The sequence below is a fragment of the Semicossyphus pulcher genome, unplaced genomic scaffold (genome assembly GCF_022749685.1).
Source record: "Semicossyphus pulcher isolate SPU_LCO1_2020_fin unplaced genomic scaffold, fSemPul1.0.p SCAF_5, whole genome shotgun sequence".
In the NCBI taxonomy this organism is placed as follows: Eukaryota; Metazoa; Chordata; class Actinopteri; order Labriformes; family Labridae; genus Semicossyphus; species Semicossyphus pulcher.
The window spans coordinates 20634935-20658926 of record NW_027211726.1 but is presented as its reverse complement, the minus strand read 5'-3'; the positions used below and the strand labels follow the sequence as shown (position 1 = coordinate 20658926).

Here is a 23992-nt window from a genome sequence, read left to right as displayed (position 1 = left end):
TCCCCATTAAAAAAAAGTTAATTTGCCCGACCAATTACTGCCTCGTTTGCTTTGTCAAGAGCTACACCATTACTTAAAATTGATTATCTGTAGTTTTTCTCCCAGTTCTATCATGGCTAAAACTCCTAAATTGTCTACTTTCACTTCATTGGCTTTATGTCCATGCTACTCTTCTTTGATGTTCTCTAACTCGTAGAGACGCACATAAAAGCATGCACGGAGATGCGCCCAGAGACACATCCACCCACACTCACGCTCATAACACACCCATATTTCTAAGCCCCAACTTGTACACAAACAGAAATAAATGGTGAAAAAGCAGAATCGAGTATTCTAGCAAACACTTAAGTATGCAGACTACATTCTCCCCAGCTCAGGATGCTTTGGGAGAAACTGCGAAAGCGAGTGTTGACTCTCGCCTGTGTGTGCTGCATATTTGTGGTTGGGAGTAAATGCATATAAAACAGAATGGAGGATGTTTGTTAAAACCATTTATGAGCAGATCTTGCGGATGAATCAGGAAGTTGGCGCGAGTGGCCGTCACGTTCTGAGCAGCAGCTTTGACGGGAACAGCTCATGAATACATGTGTATGCATGTACTCAACTATAAAACATGAAAACTGGAGTGGTGTCAAAATGTATAATAAGCATTTTATTTTCCAGCAAGCCTTCTGGCAGATAGTGTTATTTTTGTATATTGTAGTTTTTTTAGGTACAAATTGGTGTTTTGGAGCTGGAACTGAAGTCAAAGTCACTGCAGTCTCCTCTATGTGTTGTGTCTGCCTGTATGTCCTATGCTCTATTTGCATGACTCCCCATTCTACCCTAAATTAAGTAAAATCTTTACATCGTGTTCATTAAACACTTTAATGTCGTCGTGCAACCGCCCCCACATTCCCAGTCTACTTGAATTTGACGTGATCCCATTCAGGCAATCCCTGGAGTGCCACTACACCCCTCCAGAGCTACGTCAGTAAACATCAGAGGAGTAGGGGGGGAAATGAAATAAGAAATGGAACACAACACAGCTACCAATATTCCATCAAAGGAGCAGCTGAGGATATTAATATCGACACTGAATGGAAAATGAGGCACTTAGACATACAAATCGCGTTGGCACATTTGCATAAAAACAAGATTAGCATACGCACCGACAGGGAGGGAAAATGTTCCCCTCGCTTCCCTTGTTTTTTTTTCACATTTTATTCTATTTAGTTTTGGGGGGTTGACATGCATCAGTAAACACTGAGTGACTCCTGACTTATATGTATGCATGTGCTGTAAAAAAAGGAACACAGTGACTTATACTTCATGGACATTTCACTTAAAAGCGCAAAACTCACACAGAGGAAATGCAAATAGAAAAGCGCAATTATGCGACGCATTTATGGTGCACTCTAAATTGCACTTGAAGCAACTAATGACACTTAAATGGCACTTAAATTATGAAAAACAAAGCGAAAACAACACCCACGTTGTATGCCCACACAAACAAACAAAACAAACTACTCATAAATATCAAAAACATGAATGTTTAATGATGAAGGCCTTGACCAACAACGGACAGGCTCAGCCACTGTAATGTTTCTGTGCACCTCCATGTGATTAGCAAATGAGGATATATTTCAACTATTCATGCTGCTTCATAAGCTGTGTTTTCACGACAGGAACTTAGGGAGTTTTGGAAGCACTCAGTGCGTACTGCAGGGACTAGGGTCGAAATAAAGTCCTGGAGACTTTATTCAACTCCCCCAAATAAAAAGGCAGCAAGGGAAACATTTTAATTCTGTAAAGGGGGGGTATTCTGCTAATTTCAAGCTTCATATTTCACTCTGCAATTCCTGTGGTCTAGCTTAGCATAATTTACTAATAAAAAAATTTAATTCTCACACTGGTGCTCTGTGCAGGCCCTCATACAGCCTCTGCCTGAAACGACTCGGTCAGCTCTGTCCCTTTAAGAAACCCTGCCCCTACGAGCCCACTTTTTTCTGATTGGCCAGTTCTCTGAAGCCTGCTGAGGCTGCATTTTGTGACGTCACAAAGTGCAGCGTGTCTGAAACCTGGCGTTCACAGCAGCCTGCAGACTGAGCTGAGAAGCCTGGGAATTACTCCAACATACTTTTACCTACAAATTTGAAACTTCACACACATTTAGTATGGACATCCACCATTGTAACATTATGTATATTTCTTTAAATGTAAAACAGCATAATACCGCCTCTTTAAAAAAGGTCCTTGGACTGAAAGTCTCATACTTTTGGTGGAAACATGTCTATATAGAAGTTCCTTAACCACTAACTCTTCAGCAACCATTGGGAAGCCCTGACCTGTAAAACGACTCTGGACTTGGTGGTTTAATCCCAATGACTATCCTCTATACTTTCACGCTGACATTTCCACCAGAGAAGTTACGAGCCCTGATTTACCATTCAACAGTCAGTCCTCTAAAGCATCAGTGTCATTATTAAAACTGTTGTAAATAGAGGACATTGGCGCTATATTCCAAAGGTGCACGCCTCTTATGGTACAGAGAGTGCAGAGAGGTTAGCCTAGAGAATACTCCTCTGTCTGCCAACCAGAATAACAGGCCACGCTTTCTTCCTCTCTTGCAGGGAAGCGACAATGCAGGCTTTTTTGACATGTTCCTTTGACAGGCCGACTGTCAGTCCCCAAATGCTGCAAAGTCAGGGTCACTCTCTTTGTCATACTCTGGTGCAAAAAGGCTGGTGGAGTAGACTGTCTGTTATCATATCTCCGTCAGACTTGAGTCTCTTGATTCCTCTGTGTAGCCAGCAGGAGGGATATTTCAAACAGATTTCCTTGTAACGGCAGTAGCATTATACTCTGATAACATTGTTGAACTCACAGTTGAAAGCTTCACAAAGTATTGAAATTGATAAATCAAAGTCGTGTACACCGATCAGCCATAACATCATGACCACTGACAGCTGACGTGAAAAACTTTATCTCGTTACAGTGGCACCTGTCAGTGGGTGGGATATGTTAAGCAGCAAGTGAACAGTTTGTCCTCGAAGTTGATGTATTGGAAGCAGGAAAAATGGGCGAGCAAAAGGATGTGAGCGACTTTAACAAGGGCCTAGTTGTGATTGCTAGACGACTGGGTCAGAGCATCTCCAAAACTGCAGCTCTTGTGGGGTGTTCCCAGTCTGCAGTGGTCAGTACCTTCCAAAAGAGGTTCAAGGCAGGAAAACCAGTGAACCAGCGACAGGGTCATGGCTCATTGATGCACATGGGGAGTGAAGGCTGGCCCCTGCAGAGGCAGTGTGATGCTTCAGCAAAGTCCTGCTAGGAAACCTTGAGTTCTGCCATCCATGTGGATGTTACTTTGACACGTACGACCTACCTAAACATTGTTGCAGACCAAGTACACCCCTTAATGGAAACGGTATTCCCTAATGGCAGTGGCCTCTTTCAGCAGGATAATGCACCCTGCCACACTGCAAAAAAAGTTCAGGAACGGTTTGAGGAACACGACAACGAGTTCAAGGTGTTGACTTGGCCTTCAAATCCCCCAGATCTCAATCTAGTCGAGCATCTGTGGGATGTGCTGGACAAAAGTCCGATCCATGGAGGCCCCACCTCTCGATTTACAGGATTTAAAGGATCATAATGTTATGGCTGATCGGTGTATAGAAGGAATTCTTCTTCTCCACTACCCACAATACAACTAAAAGGCTAGTACTAGCTAATTTAGCTTTGAGCTGCAAGACTCAGGCAGGAATGAGAAATGGGTTAACGAGATATCTACGCCAACTTGTAGTCTTCAGCGCCAATAGACTCCACCTCAGGTGACATCACTTGAGTCAAGTATGGTATTAAAAGTGAGTTCACCCCCGCTGATTGGTAGGCTTAAGACTGTTAATGTCGCAGGTAAGGCTATGAGGCAGTAGCTAGTAGGTTTGCTACATCACTACACAATGCATCGTCTTCAGCACTAAAAATCTCTGCCTCATGTGACATCACTGGAGTCAACAATGGCATTAAAAGTGAACAAACGACTACCCCGGTTGGTCTATAGGCTAAAGCTAATATATAGCAGATTAAGCTAGCAGGCAGTAGCTAGAAACATACAGTAAGGACAAGATGGTGGTCCGCTGCGTCGTCCACATTTTTACCCAGCATTACCTTATTTTTGACATCCTCTGGTTCAGGACTGAGCATTAGGAGTGGAATAAGGCAGTGACAGAGGCCAGGCAGGAGGGAGTCAACGCCATCCAGGATTTCACTTCAATTGCAATCATCGCAATCAAATCAGAGCAGGACTGGCAGCACTTCACAGTTTCATCCAGTATAGACCCACACCGGCAATCAATCAGGAGCAGAGCCCACATTATTCAGGATGAGCGCTACACAAGTTCCCTCAGTGACTTGATCTGGCCTGATTGTGTTGTGTGTTGCCGAGGAAAAAAATGGACGCTGTTTTTTTCATTTAGATTCTGCTTTTTTGAAGCAAGCAGGTAAGGCAGAATATAAATGACATTTTTATTTGATTAGTTGGAGCTGCAATTGTGTCTAAAATAAAACCCTCATTCTTAATTGAAGCAAAACAGTAATCAGTTTAATATTCATTGTTTTCTCCCAGTATAACAGTAATTAGTAAGTAGATTTAATTTACAAGCAATTTTCAGTCTTTGTATATTTACTACTTAGTTTTCATCGTATCGTAGGATAACATCAAGTGTTTGTCTGCTAATTATATTAGATGAATTTTTGCACATTTTTACATTTTAAAGACCAGCTCCAGTCATGTTTTAAGACTAAGCAATAAATTATATCTGATCTGTTTTTTCTGCAAAATATGGTTAATTACCTTGTACAAATCCTCCCAAGGCATCTCCTCGTGGTATGGTAATGTAGTTTATGTATCGCTCTAGAACTTGTTACAACCTCACTATTTGAAACGCTACGGCAAGCATGTTACCAATCAGCTAGTAATGTGTTGCAAGCTTGAAAATTAGTAATTAGTAGTAGTAACTAGTGATGGGCATTTCCAGTATTATCGAGTACTCGCACATTTTTTTACCGTTAAAAAAACATAGGTAGGACACGGACCTTCCTGCCTGGAAACAGTAGGCTACATGCCTGTAAAAGAACATTACTATCTAACACTTTTACATAATTGAAAATAAATAGCCAACGATGGAAAACAAGTGCAATTTCAAATGCATTTATTGAACAACCTTAACAGGCCCTTCAATTAACCTTGTTGTAACAGTCAGCTGCCAAACGTCACAGTGGTAGCCGACTGTATGAACTTCTGTTCTGTGCTGCTTGACACGGAAGTATAAATACTCAATACTCAACAGCATACATTACAAGTTAAAATAAATATTAAATCAACTTAATTTACGGCAGCTTCCCTTGAAAAATAAAAGAAATAACATCACGCAATGATGAGCCATGAACAATAGATTCAGCTTAATGAGCAAACTAACTCTTTCCTCATACATTTTTTTCACTCTCGTAGCTGTTGTCTGGCGTGATGGTGGCTTGTACTCCGGCTCTACAAATGCCATCAGCTCACGGAAGCCTTCTCTTTCCACAAAACTTAATGGGAACATATCTCCAGTCACCATGTCCGTTATTAGCAGGCTAATCTTCTCCGCTCTGGTATTATCTCGACTACGTGTGCTAACAGGGCTAGCAAATGATGTGACGCGAGACTGTTTGATCTGATTGTCTGTCTCCGCTGGCTTCTCCTTGTGCTTTAAGTGCATGTGGTTAAGCATCAAACTAGTATTTCTATGATATACAAGTTAAACGGCCACATATCTTGCACAGCACGTTATCGTCGTCATTTCTGTTAAAGTACTTCCAGAACTCACTTTTCCTGGTCATGTAAGCTAACTGAGTTCAACTACTGTAGCCGAAAACAACGCATGCACAGGAGCGCGGGTAGTGTAACGTTACTCGAATAATGACGTCAACAATATTCGTCCCCATCCCTAGAAGTAACGTTAACGTAACAGCTGGCTCGCACATCGCCGAAGTGGTTGCCATAGGTTGCACATACTGAAATGCATAGCGTCACCCCGTCCATTAACAGGATTGGCTCCTTAGGTTTGTGTCGTCTCAAACCTGCCAATCTGAAAACGTGTTGTTCAGCCTGTCCTTGGTACACTGCAGTTTAAAAGCAGATAGACCCAGCCATGCCGATGACTGCTTATGTTGTCCCTGATGTCTTGTAGCACATTAAAAACACCACATGGAGACGTTTACAAGGTTAAACACTTGATTTTCACTGGAGGGGGTTGTTAAATATAAACATGGGTAGACATTCATATAGATATGAGAGACACAAGAGAAATGAGTAAAATACTGAAAGAAAAGTGAAAGAGCTAGAGAAGCCGGGAAGTATGAACTTCTGAGCTCTGACATGTCTAATAGACTCGCTGACCTCGGCTCAGGTGTCACGCCTGTCAATCCGCATTTTTCCCTCTCTCTCTCTCAGCTGGCCAGTGGTGTGAATTAAAGTGACAAAATGACACTCTCATTCTGGTGAAGGTTTTTTTTCTGCTACACCAAGGATAGATTATGTTTTGGCTGAGCAGATCCCATGTGATGTGTGTAATAGTGTGTGGTAGTGTGTGTGTGTGTGTGTGTGTGTGTGTGTACCGCCTACCTCCCTCAGAAGTGAGTTTCACACTGTCATTATTTCTTCAGTTTTGCAGCTTTCTTAACACATTGTAAACAGACAAGTCAATGGTGCACTGGTGAGGGAGGTGCTAAGCAGGAAAGTCTGTTTTAACGCTTCAAATTTTACAATGATATATTGTAGTTTTACATTACATTTACATACATTACATTCTATCCACATACAGTGATGCAAACAGTTTTGGGTCATCATTTTCGCAAGACTGCTGAAACTTGTTCATGTATTTCCTCAACCCTAAAAAGCCAACTGCATATCCCAGTATGCACTGCAGGGAGGGAGGCACCCTGCAGAGGTCACCAGTCTTTCACAGATTTTAAGGAAAATCACTCAGCCATGGAGTTTCGCCCCCCCCTCTTGCTTGTCTACTAATTAAAAGGCATCAAACAGAGTTTAAATAATGGAGATTGAGCATTTTGCTGTGAGAAAACCGCTGAATTCAGGCATCTCTGGAAGAAGGCAGCAGTTGGAGAGTACTGTTAACATACCTGAGCCTGTGATCCCTGGTTCACCTGGACAGGAAGCGGTGTTGTTGCACATGCGTGTTTCCCGCAGGGCACCGCTGCACAAGGTCCCATAGGGAGAGGAAACGCATGACCGCGTCCTCACTTGCCAGCCCTGCCCACATGTGAGAGAGCACACGCTCCACTGCGACCACTCCTCTGCCGCCGGGTCACCTGAAGAGCAGGACAGAGATGGACAGAGGGCTAATTCTCAAGTGCTTATGTTTCTACAGCTCAGAGGTAAAACAAAACATCAAGCTGAAGTGTCATTTTAGTGACAACATGATCGGCTTTTTGGGTCTGCTGTTCAAAGCAAATAAAACCAACTGCAGGCTTTAAAACAACCTCAAATACGTCTGATGTGAAAGGAGACTGAACACATTTATGCATCCCTAGACACACTATGTATACAAAAGAGCAGTGAATACAACCATGTGTTTCATGTGCTTACCGTCTCATTATCATAAAAGACATTCCACCATTTATACAATGTGACTGCAGTGTGTAAGATAGGAGTCATGTAGTAAAAAGCCACAACAAAGACGTCAGAGTAACAGGATCTGTCTCACAGTTCAGAGCTACGTCTTCACTTCCAATTTTCCCACAACCGAAAACATCAAAACATGTTTGTTTTATTGATTCCTGTTAGCAAATCGTAGTTTTTTTCTGGGCTCTTTATTTACTGAAATGAAATGAAAGCTCTCTCGGATGACTGTGACACCATCGCAATATCACTGCAATGAAAGAAGACAAACAAAGTTGTAATCTATACAATTGTCGAGGGAGAAGCACAGGCCTGCCTGACAGATGATGAAAGGGTTTCGTGGTGTAGTTATAGAACCTTTTTCTTTCTGTTTTACCTTGGATACAAGATATTCTTAGACTTCAAGAGAGCTCAAGATCATCCCTTGTTAGATATAGAAGGACTATATTGTGCTATGGTGTAGATTTTCATAGTAAGTACATGGCTTCTCTGGTGATGCTATATCAATGCCAAATATGTGATACTGCTGCATTCTTCATACACATACATGTGCATTATGTGATTTGTATGCATTATTCATTGATTTAAGCCTGTTAATGTGAATAAACCCTGATTGAATATTCATGAGGTAACATTTCCTTTAAGAAACATGTTCGAAGTCGATATAATTACTATAAAAAACGGAAAAAAATTATGTCTTAAAGGGCCAGTTCGCTGATTTTCAACCTCAGTCCTTTCATGCTATTATGGGGAGCTAACGCCATTATGGTAGAAAAAAATGCAGTTTCGCTCTATGCCTTTGGAGGACGCTATCTGCTTCTCCAATGGGCCCTGGAAAACCTCCGCCGACTACGTAAAACGCGTCATCTGGCGGAGGCCAGGGAGCTCACTAAACTACACTTCCTCAATCTAGGACGCCCGCCTCCAAGGTCATGTCTCGTTCAAAATCGTCAGGTTTGAAATGTAGACTGCAGACCTTAAGATTTTTTTAGACGATCCACCGATATATTCTCGTCATATTTCGGATTCTGTACCACTCTGAGCCGTCGCTTGCAGCGAAACGGTAGTATTTCACTCCAGCCTCTCGCGCTGGGCCGTTCCTTTCAGAGGGAGGGGTGCAATGCACGCTGGGTGTTGTAGGAATGTAGAATGGGCGAAACCACAAGCTGTTTGTACAACTTTCTCCACAGCTATGGTGCCAATTTGAAAGATTATTGCTTCTATCGAAGAGAGAACACCAGCTTTGACTGACAGCTGCTTTTTCCAGGGGCGAATTGCTCCTTTAAGATTTAAATATAGTGGTCCAGTTAACAAGTATATCTGTGGAGTTTTGAATTGTTTCCTTCTGAGTTACGCCCTTGTAAGTGAAAACCAACGAGTTATGTCATCCTGCTTCTCTCCCTCTAAATTGTTTATGAGCACCGTGTCCTTTGATGGAGGCGTCATCACATGGCAAAGGAGGAAATCAAATTAATTGCATGTCCGTTAATCGCATTACATCTTCATTAACATGCCGTGAGTCAGGGCTTAAGCTCATCACACATGCCTTGAGGAACGGAAGAACGGGGAGAAGCGAGGAGGGGGAGAACGGAGGAGAAGGACAAGACGGGGCCGGGGGTTTCCCTCGCGGTGGGGACTCCCTCCTCCACACGCGCTGTGAATATGGAAACGTAAGCGTGGATGTAAATGACTGTACGACCTATTCCTGTGTGAGTAAGCAGCCAACATGTAATGTCATGTATGTATAAGGCGGAGTCGTCTGCGTAAAAACATGACATTCTTAATATGGTCATGCATTGCGTCATGAATAATTCAGTCTTTCATATCCAATCCTTTTAATTATGTAAGACGTTAAAGTCACGCACACTCATACGCTCACATATTCAAACAGCAGCTGCCCTGTGGTTCCGCTACGCATCGAAAGGTAAATGTAATTAAATAGGAGTTATTTATAGTTCCAGCCTTTAAAAAAGGTCAAGTTGGCCTTTTTTTTTTGTTCCACGCTGCCTCATACGCACTCACATTACTCACCTGTTTGTGCCTGAAACACACCTGGCTGGTCGGCTGATCTTGGTCTTTGGGTCTTCACCTTCAGATCATCGTCATCATACGGGTCTGGAAAAGAGAAATAAAAATGTCTTTTAGTTTTTAATTCACCCAGAATGCAGTGTGGTGTAGCTATATGTTAAATCAAGTGTGCGGCGAATACATGAATGCCTGGCTTGTTTACTACAGGCGATGTATATCTGTGCCATATCTGAGAAAGAGGTTTGAGTGCTATAGTAAACACCGCGAGTGCTCCTAAGCACCTTCCACTAGTTTGTACATTCAAGTCAAAACAGGCAAGTTTTTAAGTACATCCAGAACACGACTCTGGCAAAACTAAAATACAAACGCCTACATTTCCTTGGCTTGCTACTTGTAGCAGAATATTTAAAGAACACGCTGAAAGATTTCGGCACACGTTGTGCTGTCAGAGATAACAGGATGTCAAGTTTGCCATGTAATCTCAGAGAGAAGTCAATTCCTACTGGCTCATTAGCTTCGAGGGAAAACATGAAGTGTCAATAAAAATCTATACATGTGGAAAATAAATGTCACGACTCAGCACAGAGAAGGAAGTTCAGAGAGCATAATTATAAATATCATATATTATCGGGCTGATTTGACGTTTGTTGAGCAATTGCCTCGAGAGAAAAGGGACAAAGGGAAATCATGCAACGTATCCAAGTCGGCTTTATCTCCATTGGTACAAACATACGCAGGCATGAGCGCACGCTGATGGTTCTGATCTGTGCAAATGGATTTGTAGGCTTAGTTTCAGCAACATGAGACTTAATCAACTCCCTCGGCAGGGGAAACAATCTTTGATTTAGCAGATCTTTCTCACTTGGGTACTTCTCGCCTGTGGGAATTTTCTTTTGCAGTGGTTGCATTAACGCAAAGAAAGCAGAGACGCGCAGCGTATCCGAGGTACATTACCCACATGGAGTGTGATTGTGTGTATTAGATTACCGAGAGCGCGAGTGATTGACACTGAAATTTCCTCACATTAGCCTCTATTAACGGGGTTACCTAGGGAACACAAACATGCATTTACGCAGAGGATATTCTCTGTATTCCGAACACACACACTCACATGAAAGTGTGAATGCCTAGGAAGACTGCTATAGTTGTGTCATGATTGCTCAAATACCCATTGCCACCTGCCCTCCGATTTGGCCTTCCCTCTTTAATTCATACCATCTAATTCTCTCTCCTTTTCCCTTGTTTCTCGGCAGGAACAATGCAATAATTGCGTTTGTTTGCAATTTAGATGATATCTGCAGCTGGGTCGAAGAATGACCCATTATATTCATGTGTGGGTCGCTAGTTTCACTTTGTTTCTAAACTTACTGATATTAGAAAGCGGAATAAAATCAACTGGATAGAATAAACAGAGTCGAATTCAAAAGGCAGATATTGCTGCCTCTAATGTAACAACCAAACAAAGTAATGAAGCGCAAGCCAACAGCCCAAGGATTTACAAGTTTCATGAGCCCCTCTCGGGTCAGCACACAGTGTGAACGCCTACTTACTTAGCTGCAGGTTTTACGGTTATATTTTACATTAAACCATGTGCCAGGACAGAGTGCTCCTAGATATTTGTGGCTTGCCTTTCCACTCGCTGCCTTGCTGAACCCTCTCTGGTTTGATACTACACTCCATCATCACTCCATTTATCACTACGCCACCTTGAAGTTAAAGTCCCATGTGTGTTTTACACATGCGTTTTCTCAAGATCTCAACTTACTTTTCTCGTTATCTCAGGAAAACAAAGCTGTTTTTTCCATTATAACGGATTTATTTAGCCCATTATCAAGATATCAAAGCCTGTTTTCTCATGATAACGGGATCATTTTCCAGCAATCTATTAAAAAAAACAGGCTGGTAGCTGTAATATTACAGACCAGGACATGCCATTATAAATAAGTCGAGAAGAGAAAACGACCATCAATATCTCAAATTGACCATCATAACGTCATACTGGAAAATATGAACAACTGTGCTAACATATATTGACATTTAGATAGACTAATATATAATCAGATAGGGGTCTGGACTCTGATATCAATGTAGTACCTTCCATCAATAGATGCCCAGCCCAAATGAGCTTACAGGGCAGTTAGCTTCTATGTACATGCAAATTTGTTGACAAAGTGCTGAAGTTGGGGTTGTTATCAATAGACTCTGGTAACTTCATTCTTTACAGCCCCATGGGACAAACCTCACCAAGCACTCCGCGCGTGAGGCTTGTTTCATAACATAAAATAGCTTGCTAACAGTTAGCGCTGAGACGGTCACGGAGCTCGCCGACGCGTGCACTGTTACGTCCTGCAAAGCCACGCCCATCCGGGTGAAATACTGTCCGTTTAGTAGTGTTGAGATGCTGAGATTCAGAGCTTTTGTATTGAAAATAGCAAACAATAATATGTGGAGTGTATACATTTACAATACCCAATTTACTTCAAATATGTTCATGTTTTATTTTTGTTTGTATGTTTTTTTTGAACAGGTAAAATGCAGATAGAATCGCCTTATTCTTATAACTTACACTATAATAATCACATTCACAGGTTTAATTGGGTTCACTGATGAGATATAATATAATAATAACACATTCCATAAAAAAACCTTAAACACTTCTCAATATGTGTATATTAGCTCAGTAACCACTAACATTTCTGCACTTTAATCCTACTGCTTCGCATGTTCACAGGTAAACTGAACCTCATTTAGCCTTCACGGAATATTTCAAAGAATTACCAATGCTATCTATTTACAAACAGAACACTTAAAACAGAACTAACCAAGTGGAGTTGTAAACATTCAACTTGAGCTTTACAAGTAGTAATGAAGCGCGAGTCTCTTCTAAACGTAAACGCCGTCCTCCATCACTCACGTTGCGCATGTGAGCTTTCTACCACGTGGCGGAGCGTGACACTCTCATAAGCACAACAAGCTACACAGTAAATAGTGATACACAGTTGAAACATAAGCCGAAGAGCTTTGCTAACTTATTTATACCTTTAAGAGCGTTTGTACAGGTTACTAACCTGTGAAACAGGAGCAATAATGAAGTAGAGGAAACTTGCAGTCGCTCTTCAAGTCGGTAATGCCAGAAAGACAAGCCTGCGACCGCTTCGTCATTAAGACAGTCGTGTGACTGACAGCGCTCTGCTGCCCTCTAGCGTCTGGAGCGGGATACATATATTTTTTAACACCAAAGCCATTGAGGGCCAAGTTAAATGGCTATAACTTGATTCTAAATACTATTATATAATTACACAAAATGTACTTATGCAACATATGCAATACATTTTAAATTAAATAAATAAGGCAAAATATTAAGAAAGAAATGTTAATATAACAAATATAAATATGGTTCAGAAAAAAAGATGTTGTTATTTAAGTACTTCTTTTCTACATTCCTAGGGAATTTTATTTCATGATTATTTTATTCCAAGGGAAATTCACTCTGTATTGAGGGCTGATAGCTCAAAAAATCCCTTTAAGGTTCATACAGAAATTGTGTTATTGGTACATTTGTAAACTAAAAATGTATTGTGCTGGAGAGGATAGCTTAAAGCTACACCTGTCAGGGTGACGAAGTCGTAACAATAGGTCAATTCCAAGTTCTCCTCAACCTTATCAAAATCCTCCTGCTGTTCATGTCTGCAAACAGGTGCAACAAAGCCAGTAATGCTGCCCACTTTCATTCCAAAACATGCACTGACGATATAGCTGATCCAAAGAAGAGAGTTCAGTAGGTTCCATGCCTGACGTCCTCACTGAAAGGCTTCATGGGTAACATAACTAATCAAATAAAAACACAAGATACGAAAAATGAATTGAAAAAAAATCAGTTCACTTTCAGGTCTTCCAGCACCAGAGGCAGGTCCACTGAGGGAGTCTCGACAGCCTGCAGGGGGGTTTTGCTGCCAGGCTTCAAGACACAGGTTCACCACAGCGTGAGATCTGGTTATCCATTTTTTATGCCTTGCCAAAATTGCAGCTACACAGACTCTCTGGGTAGAAAGAGGGAGCTTCTTCTCTAGTAAAGAGTGAAAAAAGTATTATTGGCACTGGGGAACTTTCCTTTTCGTGAACTGTACACCACTTTGAAAATATCTTCCAACCCGTTGTAATAAATCTCCCTGGTAAAGAGTGCTCTGGAGCCCATAATGGTTGGACTTACTGCTTTGAGTACCCTTATGAGTGAGTCCTGCCCTTCGGGGTCATATGCAGACGTTCTCCGCTCAGATGCCAGATGTTGCCCCTCCGCTGCCAGAGCGCACCACAGCCTTGTGATGATGGATATGGATAAATGCTCCATGGATTTCCCTGATTCTTGATGCCTGCATCGTAAGGAGGCATTGGGCTGAGACATTCCCAGAGCTGTGCAACCCCAGATTACAGGAAGCCCAGTAGTAATACTGAAGTCATTGATGTCAGCTTGCCCAACAGCCTGGATACGGGGATAATAAGTATCTATCAGGGCCGATGCATGCTGCTGTATCATGACATATCTTGAAAGTCGTCTGTACAGCAACACTGTGGCCTGGGACAGCCAGCATCCTAATTGGATGCACAAGGAGGCAACGTAAAGTGTCATGAGAGACGGTGCTATCTAAATAAAAAGCAGTGCAGAAAAAGAATCCTGCGGTGGGACATGCCTTAAGAACACGCCAGCTGGAGCACCTGCTGTCGGAGCTTCATACAAACCTAAGTGTGCCAGCACCACATAGACCACTGGGTTAGCTTGGGATGGGTTGGCAAATACAGTATCTCTACAGCTATGACAAAAAGGTATTCTACCAACAAACAACACCACTTACTTGGAAGCAGTTTCTCTTTCTTTAAAACTAACGTGCTACACTTTGTAACAAGCAAAAACACTCAGGTACCAATATTTAAAGTACAACTAAGGAGGCGTCCACCGCGAACAGGCCCTGCTGATGCAATGTTAGCGAGCTTATCAATGCTACTTAGCCTAGCATTAGCAAACTTGAAAGGAGGCTTAAAAACAGGCTTTTCTTAAAGAATTACCTTTAATATTACTTTAAATTCAAGCTTATGAAAGGGACGATAAAGCCTCTGGGGACAATGGTGAACATGCCGGTTAGCGATAAACGACTTCCAGTCAAGACTTCCTGATGCATTCGAGGAAGTCGGGAAATCTGAATTCTGAGCGGCTTTCGTGACACTGCGTCAAGTGAATTTGTCTCAAGTTGAATATTAAATCTAGAATGGATTGAAGCTGTTAGCATGCAGATGTCTGTTTATAGAGATTAATAAGAAGTTAAATCATCGTCAGATGATCGCTGATGGGAGCTGGGACGTCATTACGGCACATTACATTCCGCCTGCTTTTGCGCTCCACGCGGACTAGTTTTCCTGCATACGCCGCAGCCTGCTGATACGTGATTGGTCAATATTACTCGGACTACAAGTTCTACATTTCTGTGTAGAATCTGTAAAAAGAGATTGGCCTTTCCGTGATGTTAGGTGTTGAGAGTAAACGCAAGCCACCAGTCTGGTAGCTAGAGGTTAATAGCACAACGATTCGCTAATCCGCTAACCCTTGAAGGAAGACATTTTTGCTCAGTTGCAGGGCTTCTGGTGAAAAAGTCACTGGCTATCTGATGTCAACATTAACCAAAAGACATGAGAGAAATTTTTCATGATGACATGGGCTTATATAAGCTACCTCCCATGCATTACGTCATCCAAAATCTTATGCGACTTTGTTGATAATAAATACTCGACCTGCACATTGGCAAGCCGGATAACATCCAGTGGATCTGCCGGTCAGAAAAAAAGAGACAGAACTGGGAGTTTCCAAATCCATTTTCTGGCAGATTCCGACACAAATAAAGCCTTGCGTTTCTGAGAGTACTGTGCTTCTGAGACACAGAGGTCAGCGAAGCAGGACAGAGAAGTAATGTCTCACATAAAATGACCAGAGAGGACTACTTTTCTATGTATCTCTTCATTTCTCACTCTCTCTCTCTCTCTCTCTCTCTCCGCTCGGTCTACAGCACAGAAGAGGATTTAGACGAACACCGGTGCGGAGTCCTGCAGAATCGAAAGGAAGGATCAATATGGATAAACCCCCTCGAGAGTGCTGACCTTTACCAACCCCACTATATTGTTTAATGTTCTGGACGGCACTTTAATGGATACATCATCACACACTTCATCAAATCGTCTTGCCCTCTCTCATCCTCACTTTTTTTCTCACCATTTCAGCTCTTTCTCCATCTCCAGGGGGAATCTATTCTCCATCTATAGTTGGCTGTATCACTTCCAATCGCGAGTCAGGTCGATAATCCTATGATTGGTCAGGAGCAGGGGTGGAGATGTGATATTTTACTTGTAGCAGAGCTGATTCTTGCGTGTCATCTGACAGAAGTCTGGTGAAATGACCCCGACAAATGAAGTGATCACAGCCTGAGAACGTACTGCAGTCCATTTTGAGTATATAAAATGATTTGAGTCACAAGTCGGGGTCGAGTTAAAGCGCCTGCCTTTATGTTGATGTAATGAGAATACTTGATGTTGAACAAAGAGATATTCTCTTCATCCCGTATCTCTTCCTCTTCAGTGTGAGTGGGAGTGAGATAATGTCTGATTGGTTGAGAGCAAATATTGGACTTTGATACTTACATATGGGTGCACAGTTACAGCCTGAACTACTCCCTTTCATACCTACATATACAGTTGAGGCCATGTATTCGAATACAACAAGGTTCAAACTCATTATATTTAAAGAGCCCTATCACCACGGCCTGTAAGGCGGTCGTCAAGTTTCTCCAAGACAAAGACATACAGCCTTTTAGAGTTTAGAGGGTTCTCCAGTCGGATAAGACCAACAGGACTGTTTGTGTCCACAACGATCAAAGATGTGTGTGGAGGCAAAAGTGTGAGGCCCTTTGACCAAAATTATACCATCCGTACTGAGAAGCACGGGGCTGGCAGCGGGGTTGTTTTGCTGGAGAAGGGACGAGTGCACTCCAAATAATTGACAGCATCATGAGAAAGGATGATTATCTGCAATTACTGAAGCAAAATCTTGAGCCATGAACTAGTTTGGTCATAAGAGAGGCGTCCATCACTAATTTGAGACCGCATGGCTGTCAGAATTAAAGGTAGTTGAGTGGCCTGGACTGAATCTGACTGAATAACACAGATTTTGTGAAGAGAAACAGGCCCTACGCGTCTGATTAAAGTGAAGCTAATTTTAACAAATACTAACTAGTGTATTTAAACTTTTGACCATCAGGAATTCTGCTTCCATCTTATCTCTTATTTTGAAGTTTCTGTCATGGAAATAAGTAGATAAACTATTGAGTTAATACAAGAATTGTTTGGCAACATGAAGTACAGGGAGTTGTGACACATCGGGTTCGATTTTCTTGAGCCTATGTGTCTTTAAACGGCTTCAACTGCATAAAGATTTGCACGATTAAAAGGTGCCATATCTTTTAAATGATAGTCTCATATTTTGCACGGGTTTCATATTATTGGGTGTTTATTGTTCACAGTGAAAAAGTGAAAAATGTTTTTCCAAAAAGGTCGCCTCTGAAATGGGCCGTTCAGAACAGCTGCAGGTTTTTACGTAGAGACTCGCTTTCACTGAAATCGACCAATCGTCATTCACTGTCATTCACCTTGCACGAGCTTGTAGTCAAGTCGTCATCAGCTTACCATTCCGATACCTCCTGGCGATATAAGGCCGAATAACCGATCCTAGAGCGGCCATGTTATCTACAACTTTGGAGTGATGATGCAGTGTGGCCGCTCCCCCACGTCAGCCAGTCGTGGTTAAGGTTTAAACTTTGAATAGCAAAACGGCTTGTTCATTTAAAGAGGAAGGACAGGCTCTGAAAAATAATTACATTAAAATATGTATGCAATTTTTAAAACGAAACAAATGTCGCCAATGTGATTCAATTTTGGAACAACATTGGAATCATAGAAAATTGATTGCATTGCTAAAATATTTCCCCTTTAAGTAGACGGTGACATTGTGCTCAGTACTCAACTAAACTACTAAACAACTAAACTCCCAAAAGACGCAGCAAGACAACAAAACTGGTTAAAAAGGCCGAATGGCAAGAATGAAATGGCAAACTGACAATGGAAAGAGTCCACTTTATATGCACTGGGACAGGTTAGTAAATTGGAGACAGGTGAGCAGGGGGCGGGGCATGTCAGGACACTGATCAGCTGATTGGAAAAGGGAGCAGGTGTGTAGATGGGTGACCATGGGAAGTGGGAATGTGACTATTGAGGAGAAACAAAGAGACAGACGGGAAAAGATGTTGTCTTGTTGTAGGCTGTACTGTGTTTAGAGTGTTGAGACACTGTGAAGCCGGTCTGTCACCAATGAGTGTTTTAAGCTACAGTGGGAGCGGGGAGTGTGTCCACATGGGTGGATGTCTGTGCAGGAAGCTAGTTAAAGCTAACAGCAAAGCTAATTTCCGCACTGTTTGTTCATAAACTGTCAGCACAGCTGGGTCTCATTTATTTTAGACAGTTCCCTGTTGCCAACTGACAGTGAACCAGTTAATTAATTGAAAAATGTAAATAGAAAGACATCACATTGCTGGTCCTGCTTCTCAGCTGATTCCAATTTTGGGAAGTGTGGTGCAGAAACAGCACAAGAATCCCACACATTGCGAAGGCTTGCTGGTTATCTGAGGATAACCGCTTGATTTGTTTGCCTCTACTCGACTGCTAAGAATAAAGCAGTGGCTCTAAACCCATCTCAACCACCTCTTCGCTCGAGGCAATTTCCTCTCTTTCTTCCCGACGAACAAACAGTTGATAAAGTAGCATGTAGAAGGACAAAGTCCCATTCACAGCCTGCTGAGCGCTATCACTCAGCAGGCGGAGGCTTTTGTCAGCCTCCTTAACTCAATGCAACGAGCGACGGGATACCCTCAATAAACACGCGCGAGCGTGAAGACATGAACGAGGCACATCGAGCAACTAAATGCTTACATTTGCAATGACACCAAAAGCTCATATATAGCTTGATGTGGCAGACACACAAACACGCTGAGACACACCCACACGCGTACACAATAGGAAGTAAAAATGGCTGATAAATAAACGTCGTGCGGTAAGCGGTTTGGAGCCGTACAAAGCAGCAGGCTGGGGAAGGGGATTGGGCCAGAGCCAGTTAGAGCCACAGGCTCCTTTGTCAGACTGAGCCGGGATTTAAGCCTGCTGGGAAGACTTTATGTGTGTGTGTTTGTGTGTTTGTGTGTGGCAAGGGAGCACATATGGTAATATGGTAAAACAGCTGTGTTAAGTAAAAAGCACGCACAAAAACAGTGGCACGGAAATGTTCGCCATCGACTACTGTCAGCTCTTTCAGAATGCATGCTCTCCTTAACACGCACAATCTCACACACACACACACACACGCACACACACAGAGAGCTATTTCTCAGCCGTATATCAAATCTGGGCTTATAGCTCTCTGGTGCTGTCTATTTACTCCAGGGTCCATCTGGGAGAGCCCAAACTGATAGAAGTGTGCTATAATGGACTTTTTATAAGCTACTGGACAGACAGACCCACTCCATCTCTCTCCTCTCTCACCTCTCTCTCTCTCAGCTGCAGATATGAAGCGAGAAGTTGAATCAGGTTGGAGCAGGACAGCGGCCGCCCGAGTATGGGGGCCTCAAGGTCATTTGTTTGCCCTCAAAATGGATTTAGAATCCAGTTTTCTCGGCCCCACAGGCTGGCGGGTGTTTTCGTCTCGCACCTTCACACATACACACTCACATCTATACACACAGATCAACACAAGCCCGGCTATACTTCCAAACTGCCAAATTGGCTTTGTTTCATTTCACTTTCATTCTCAATCTCAAATTGCCTCTTTTTTTACCCCCCTCCGTTTTTCTTTCTTTTATTAGATATTTTCAAATCTTCCAAGTCCCACACCGCACAGCCACTCCGTCTATCGTTCTACCCTACACCCCCTCTCACCCTCTGTCTTCCACATCAACCTTTCTTTCTCTTTTTCTCGACTCCATAACAAGATGAGAGCTCGGATGGATTTGCAGTCCGGCGGACTCCCGGCGAAGCTACACAGCTACAATCAAAGGGGAATCAATGCGGGGATGGACAGAACAATTCATCCACAAGGGGAGGGGGAGCGGGATTTCTGCACTGCACCGGCCTGATCAATTACAGACAATTACACCCATGGTTTAGCATGTTTGTGCAGGAGGGCTGCTTTTACATTAAGCCGGTGTAGCAGTGTTTACAATCACGGCAACAAGCATGATAAATGGATCGATGTGAGATAAGCTGAAGTCCCCGATGAACTTGTTGCAAAGCGTTTGCACTCTGTGTCTCGGCCTCAGTCCGACACACTGGCTCCGGATTTACACATCTGATAGTCCGTCGGTTCAGTAGGGAAACGTCTTTAACAGTGACTTATTAAATCAATAAACTCCAGCAGACAGGAGATCAGCACCTATAGCAGGCACTAATAAACAGGACTTAGATTCTTTAGTCCTCGGTGGTTGTGATACACCGTGAAACAAATTTCATATCAGTCCAACCAATAATCTTTGAAGAAAACTGTGAGGAAGTCTCTTTTATTAGAGCGGTACGTCTTAGCTGTCCTGTACATGCATGTGTAGTATTCTCAAAAGAAAAACCTCGTCCTGCTTCCTTTTAACTGTGTTGCGAACGACAAACCGTAGCCCGTTTTTACACGGAGATTCCACATAAACGAAGCTCTGCGGTTACTCCACCTTTGAACTTTGACGTGGAACCACACAGGGCCTTCAAACTGGTGTCCCAGTGTGTGATGTTACGCTGTGTAACAGAAGCAAAAGAGGTGTTGCTCTGCCATTTACACAGACACTACCTCCAATGCCAGCTCACTGGTGGAACAACTTTCCACCAACAATCCACCTCTGTGACTTTTTTTTGTGTGGCTTTTTTGACAGCTGAAGAGAGACAGGAAACGTGGGGAGTAGAGAGTGGGGGATTACAGGCACCAAATGATCAGCGGACCGGGAGTCGAATCTGCGATCAGTGCGTCGAGGACTGTAGCCTCTGAACATGGGGCGCCTGCTATAACAACTGAGCCAAACCAGAGGCCCCTGCCTCTGTAACTTTCACACAGACGGCGAGGTGTAACAGAAGCATTATGGTCCCGTCTTCAACTGGTGTGTAAAGGGCATTCTGTAATCTGCAGCTAAGGCTCTGTGGGCCTGCATGGTGTACATAGGTATTAAAAGCACTACATAGAAATAGTAATTTTGCGTCCTGATGGCCTTGTTCTCTTTCGTTGGTCATACAGAGGCATCTGTATTAACTTCAATCTGTTTCATAACCAGTGAAAAAGTCATCACAGATGAGATTAAGATCAAGTTAGAGGCTAAGCAAAGTCAGTAGGATTCATACTCTGGGGTTCATAAATATGCGTCCAAAGTTCTGGTAATCAGTAGTTGGTTGACCACCAACCAACTGACATTGCCATCCCTAGAGCTACTCTGCTAGCATGGCTAAAAACAAGCTAATGCTAAAGCCCAAAACACCACTTTAAAGAGGGATTATTAGCAACATTAAGGTTTCTAACTAAGTGTTTCAGCAGTGCTTTCTGGTTCATAAAACACAAGACTGGAAGAATTATGCCACACATACCGAAGCTTGTGATCTTTATCCAAACTAAAAAAGCTACACCATGAGCTCAGCTGACAGAGCAGCCTAAAATCTTTGTCACATTTCATCTCCCTCCCTCTCCCTTCATCTGTCCCCTGCTTCTCTTCCTCTGATATCAGCCAGTAATGCCACCTTTTAAACATCCACCCCGCTGCGCTCGGCATTTCACCGCGAGTGTGTCCGCACGGCGACAGTCGGTGACATGTATGCACATGACATGGACGGACAAAGAGATCGATTACTGCTCACTTTTCGCTTCTGCAGTGGCCATAGTTGCCATGGCAACACCGTCATGCTGACGCCGTAAAGGAAAAAGGGACACGAGTGGGGGGGTTCGGAGAAGGACAGAGGGAGAGAGGGAGGGAGGTGGATTATAAATCAGTGTCCGCACTCTTGTACTTGTGACGGGGAGGTGAATGGAGGCAGCAGACGGTTGTTCTTAACTGTTGTGAAGGGCAGCTGCTGTTGCTTATTCTTTTATGCTTTCATTTTATAGAAGTTTGTCTTTCATTTTTCTCAGATTTTTCCGTCTTTGACTTTGATGCGGCAACAACTTTATTTTCATGCATTTCTTGCATTGTGTGTGCAGATAGTCTCTGCATCTCGTGCATTAGCACACATGCTAATGCTGACCATGTTTATTCATTCACGCATGGCATTGATTCCCCTTCCTTGTAATCAACAATGAAAGCAGCCTGCACACCCTGCTAATAAGAGAACCACATCTGCACACACACTGAAAAGCATTCGTGCAAGTGCTTACCTCATAAACGCACTCACACACAAATTTGCATTGCATGAGCACTTAGCTCGCGGGTCAACGCGGCCCTGAGCGCACTCCGGCAGGTGTTTTTTCATGAATCACGACCAAGGAGCACGAGAAGGGTGTAGTATTACCAGACTTCGGTTCTCCGCTCGGTCGAACGGACAGAAGAAATGATACTCACACGCTGACTCTCGCCCTCAACCTCTCTCCTGAGTATACAAACGCTCACACACCACTTACCTCTGCTCTGTCAACTACCTTTCATCAGAGGGAAGGGTCGGCGCGGCAGGACAGCGGGGGCAATCTTTTGGGGCCGTGCGCCCAGACACACACGCACGGGATCAGTCTCAGACATGTTAGCGAGGTTTCGCCCCGGTCTGCGGGAGCTGAATCAGTCCCACCTGCTGCTGTTTTTCTTTTACGTGTGTGAGAACGATGGAACCGTGTGAGAATAATGCTAATAAAGCAGGAAATTGAGGTGAAACCCTGAAGATCAGACGATGTCCCAGATTTCTACATCGTCACGCTCTTCTTTCAGCTGGGAAATGGAAGCCTGAGTTATGATCTGAACACTGCACAATACGACGTATTGTCTTGGTGTCATTGTTGCTTTCATTTTATGAATGGATGTTCCCTTCGGTGTATGTGTTTATTTCCTGTATTCTAGGAACTTCTTTGGGACCATTTTGCCTGGGTACACTCTGATTCAGCCCCTGATGCACGGCATGTTCTGATTAGTTTTAATATCCGCTCATTCTTTCAAATTATTTCCAGACTATTCAGTTAAGAGTACGTTCTGTTTGGTTCCAGACAATTTTCTGCTATAATTCAGACAAAATAGCCCTCAACTCGAGCGCTATTAGCTTCCATAATATAACAGCAGCAGCATGTTACTTCTCTCAATGTCTGTAATTTTCCAGGAAAGAACAATATGTTCGACAAACCAACACGCAGCACTGTTCTCACTGATACACAACCATGACTTCATGGCATACTGGCTCATAGAAGCATTCTGCATCCACCCACACGTTATCAGCTCCTGCCTGTGCAGAGTGACCTTGATGGCTTGTGCAGAGGAATCAAACACGGTAGATGTAAGTAAGTAGCAGTTCAGCTGCTCAGACTGGCAGGAAGAATCTATAAAGCCACTGTAAATAACCGTGTAAACTGCGCAGTGACGGCTCTTAGAGTTTCAAAGGTGCACCTATGAGAGATTTGATGTGCTTACATTAGCTGGTTTGTTTCGTCCTCGAAAAATCTCGCAAAGTCTCCAGTAAGTCAATGTTTAATTGCAATAAATTGGTCCGATGGAAGCAGAAATAACAACATTATGATGTAGAAAAAGTGTATATTGATGCTTTGTCACGTCCGTGTGCAAAACGAGAATGAACATTTAAAATGCTTCGCTTTTTTAATAGAGCTGGAGTCGACAATTTCAACACAAATTTTCTGAGCCAGCATCTCCAAATTTTTTTACTCAAGTTGAAAAATGCAACTTGCACAAATATGCCAGTGACACAGATTCCCCCTGTGTGATACTTCAGTCTCTGTGCATCGCTTCACTTTGTTTTTACTGTACCTTCAACACTTGATTAGGGTCGGAGCAGATCTCAGCTGTCATTGGGCGAGAGGCGGGGGCACACCCTGGACTGATCGGCTGTCAATCACAGGGCTGACACAGAGACAGACAACCTACGGGCAATTTAGAATCAACTGACCCTCCCTTGAACGGCCAGTGTCCAATCCTACGTCAGCAGGGAGGCCTGTCAAGTTTTCAGATGCCGCAAAAGTGTGCGTATGGAGTCTTCAAGTCCGACAGCAGATTT

At 43.0% G+C, this 23992-nt stretch overlaps 1 protein-coding gene across 1 annotated transcript in view; it reads right to left on the bottom strand.

The window, feature by feature from the left end:
- The window catches only part of adgrb2 (adhesion G protein-coupled receptor B2), a 258721-nt gene that overhangs the window by 126251 nt on the left and 108478 nt on the right, over nt 1-23992 (bottom strand). Inside the window, exons 3-4 of the mRNA XM_069681026.1 lie at nt 9692-9775; nt 7162-7350 (exon numbers count right to left, since the gene is read on the bottom strand). Of these exons, the coding sequence (XP_069537127.1) occupies nt 7162-7350; nt 9692-9775 (273 nt within the window). The remainder of the gene's footprint in view (nt 1-7161; nt 7351-9691; nt 9776-23992) is intronic.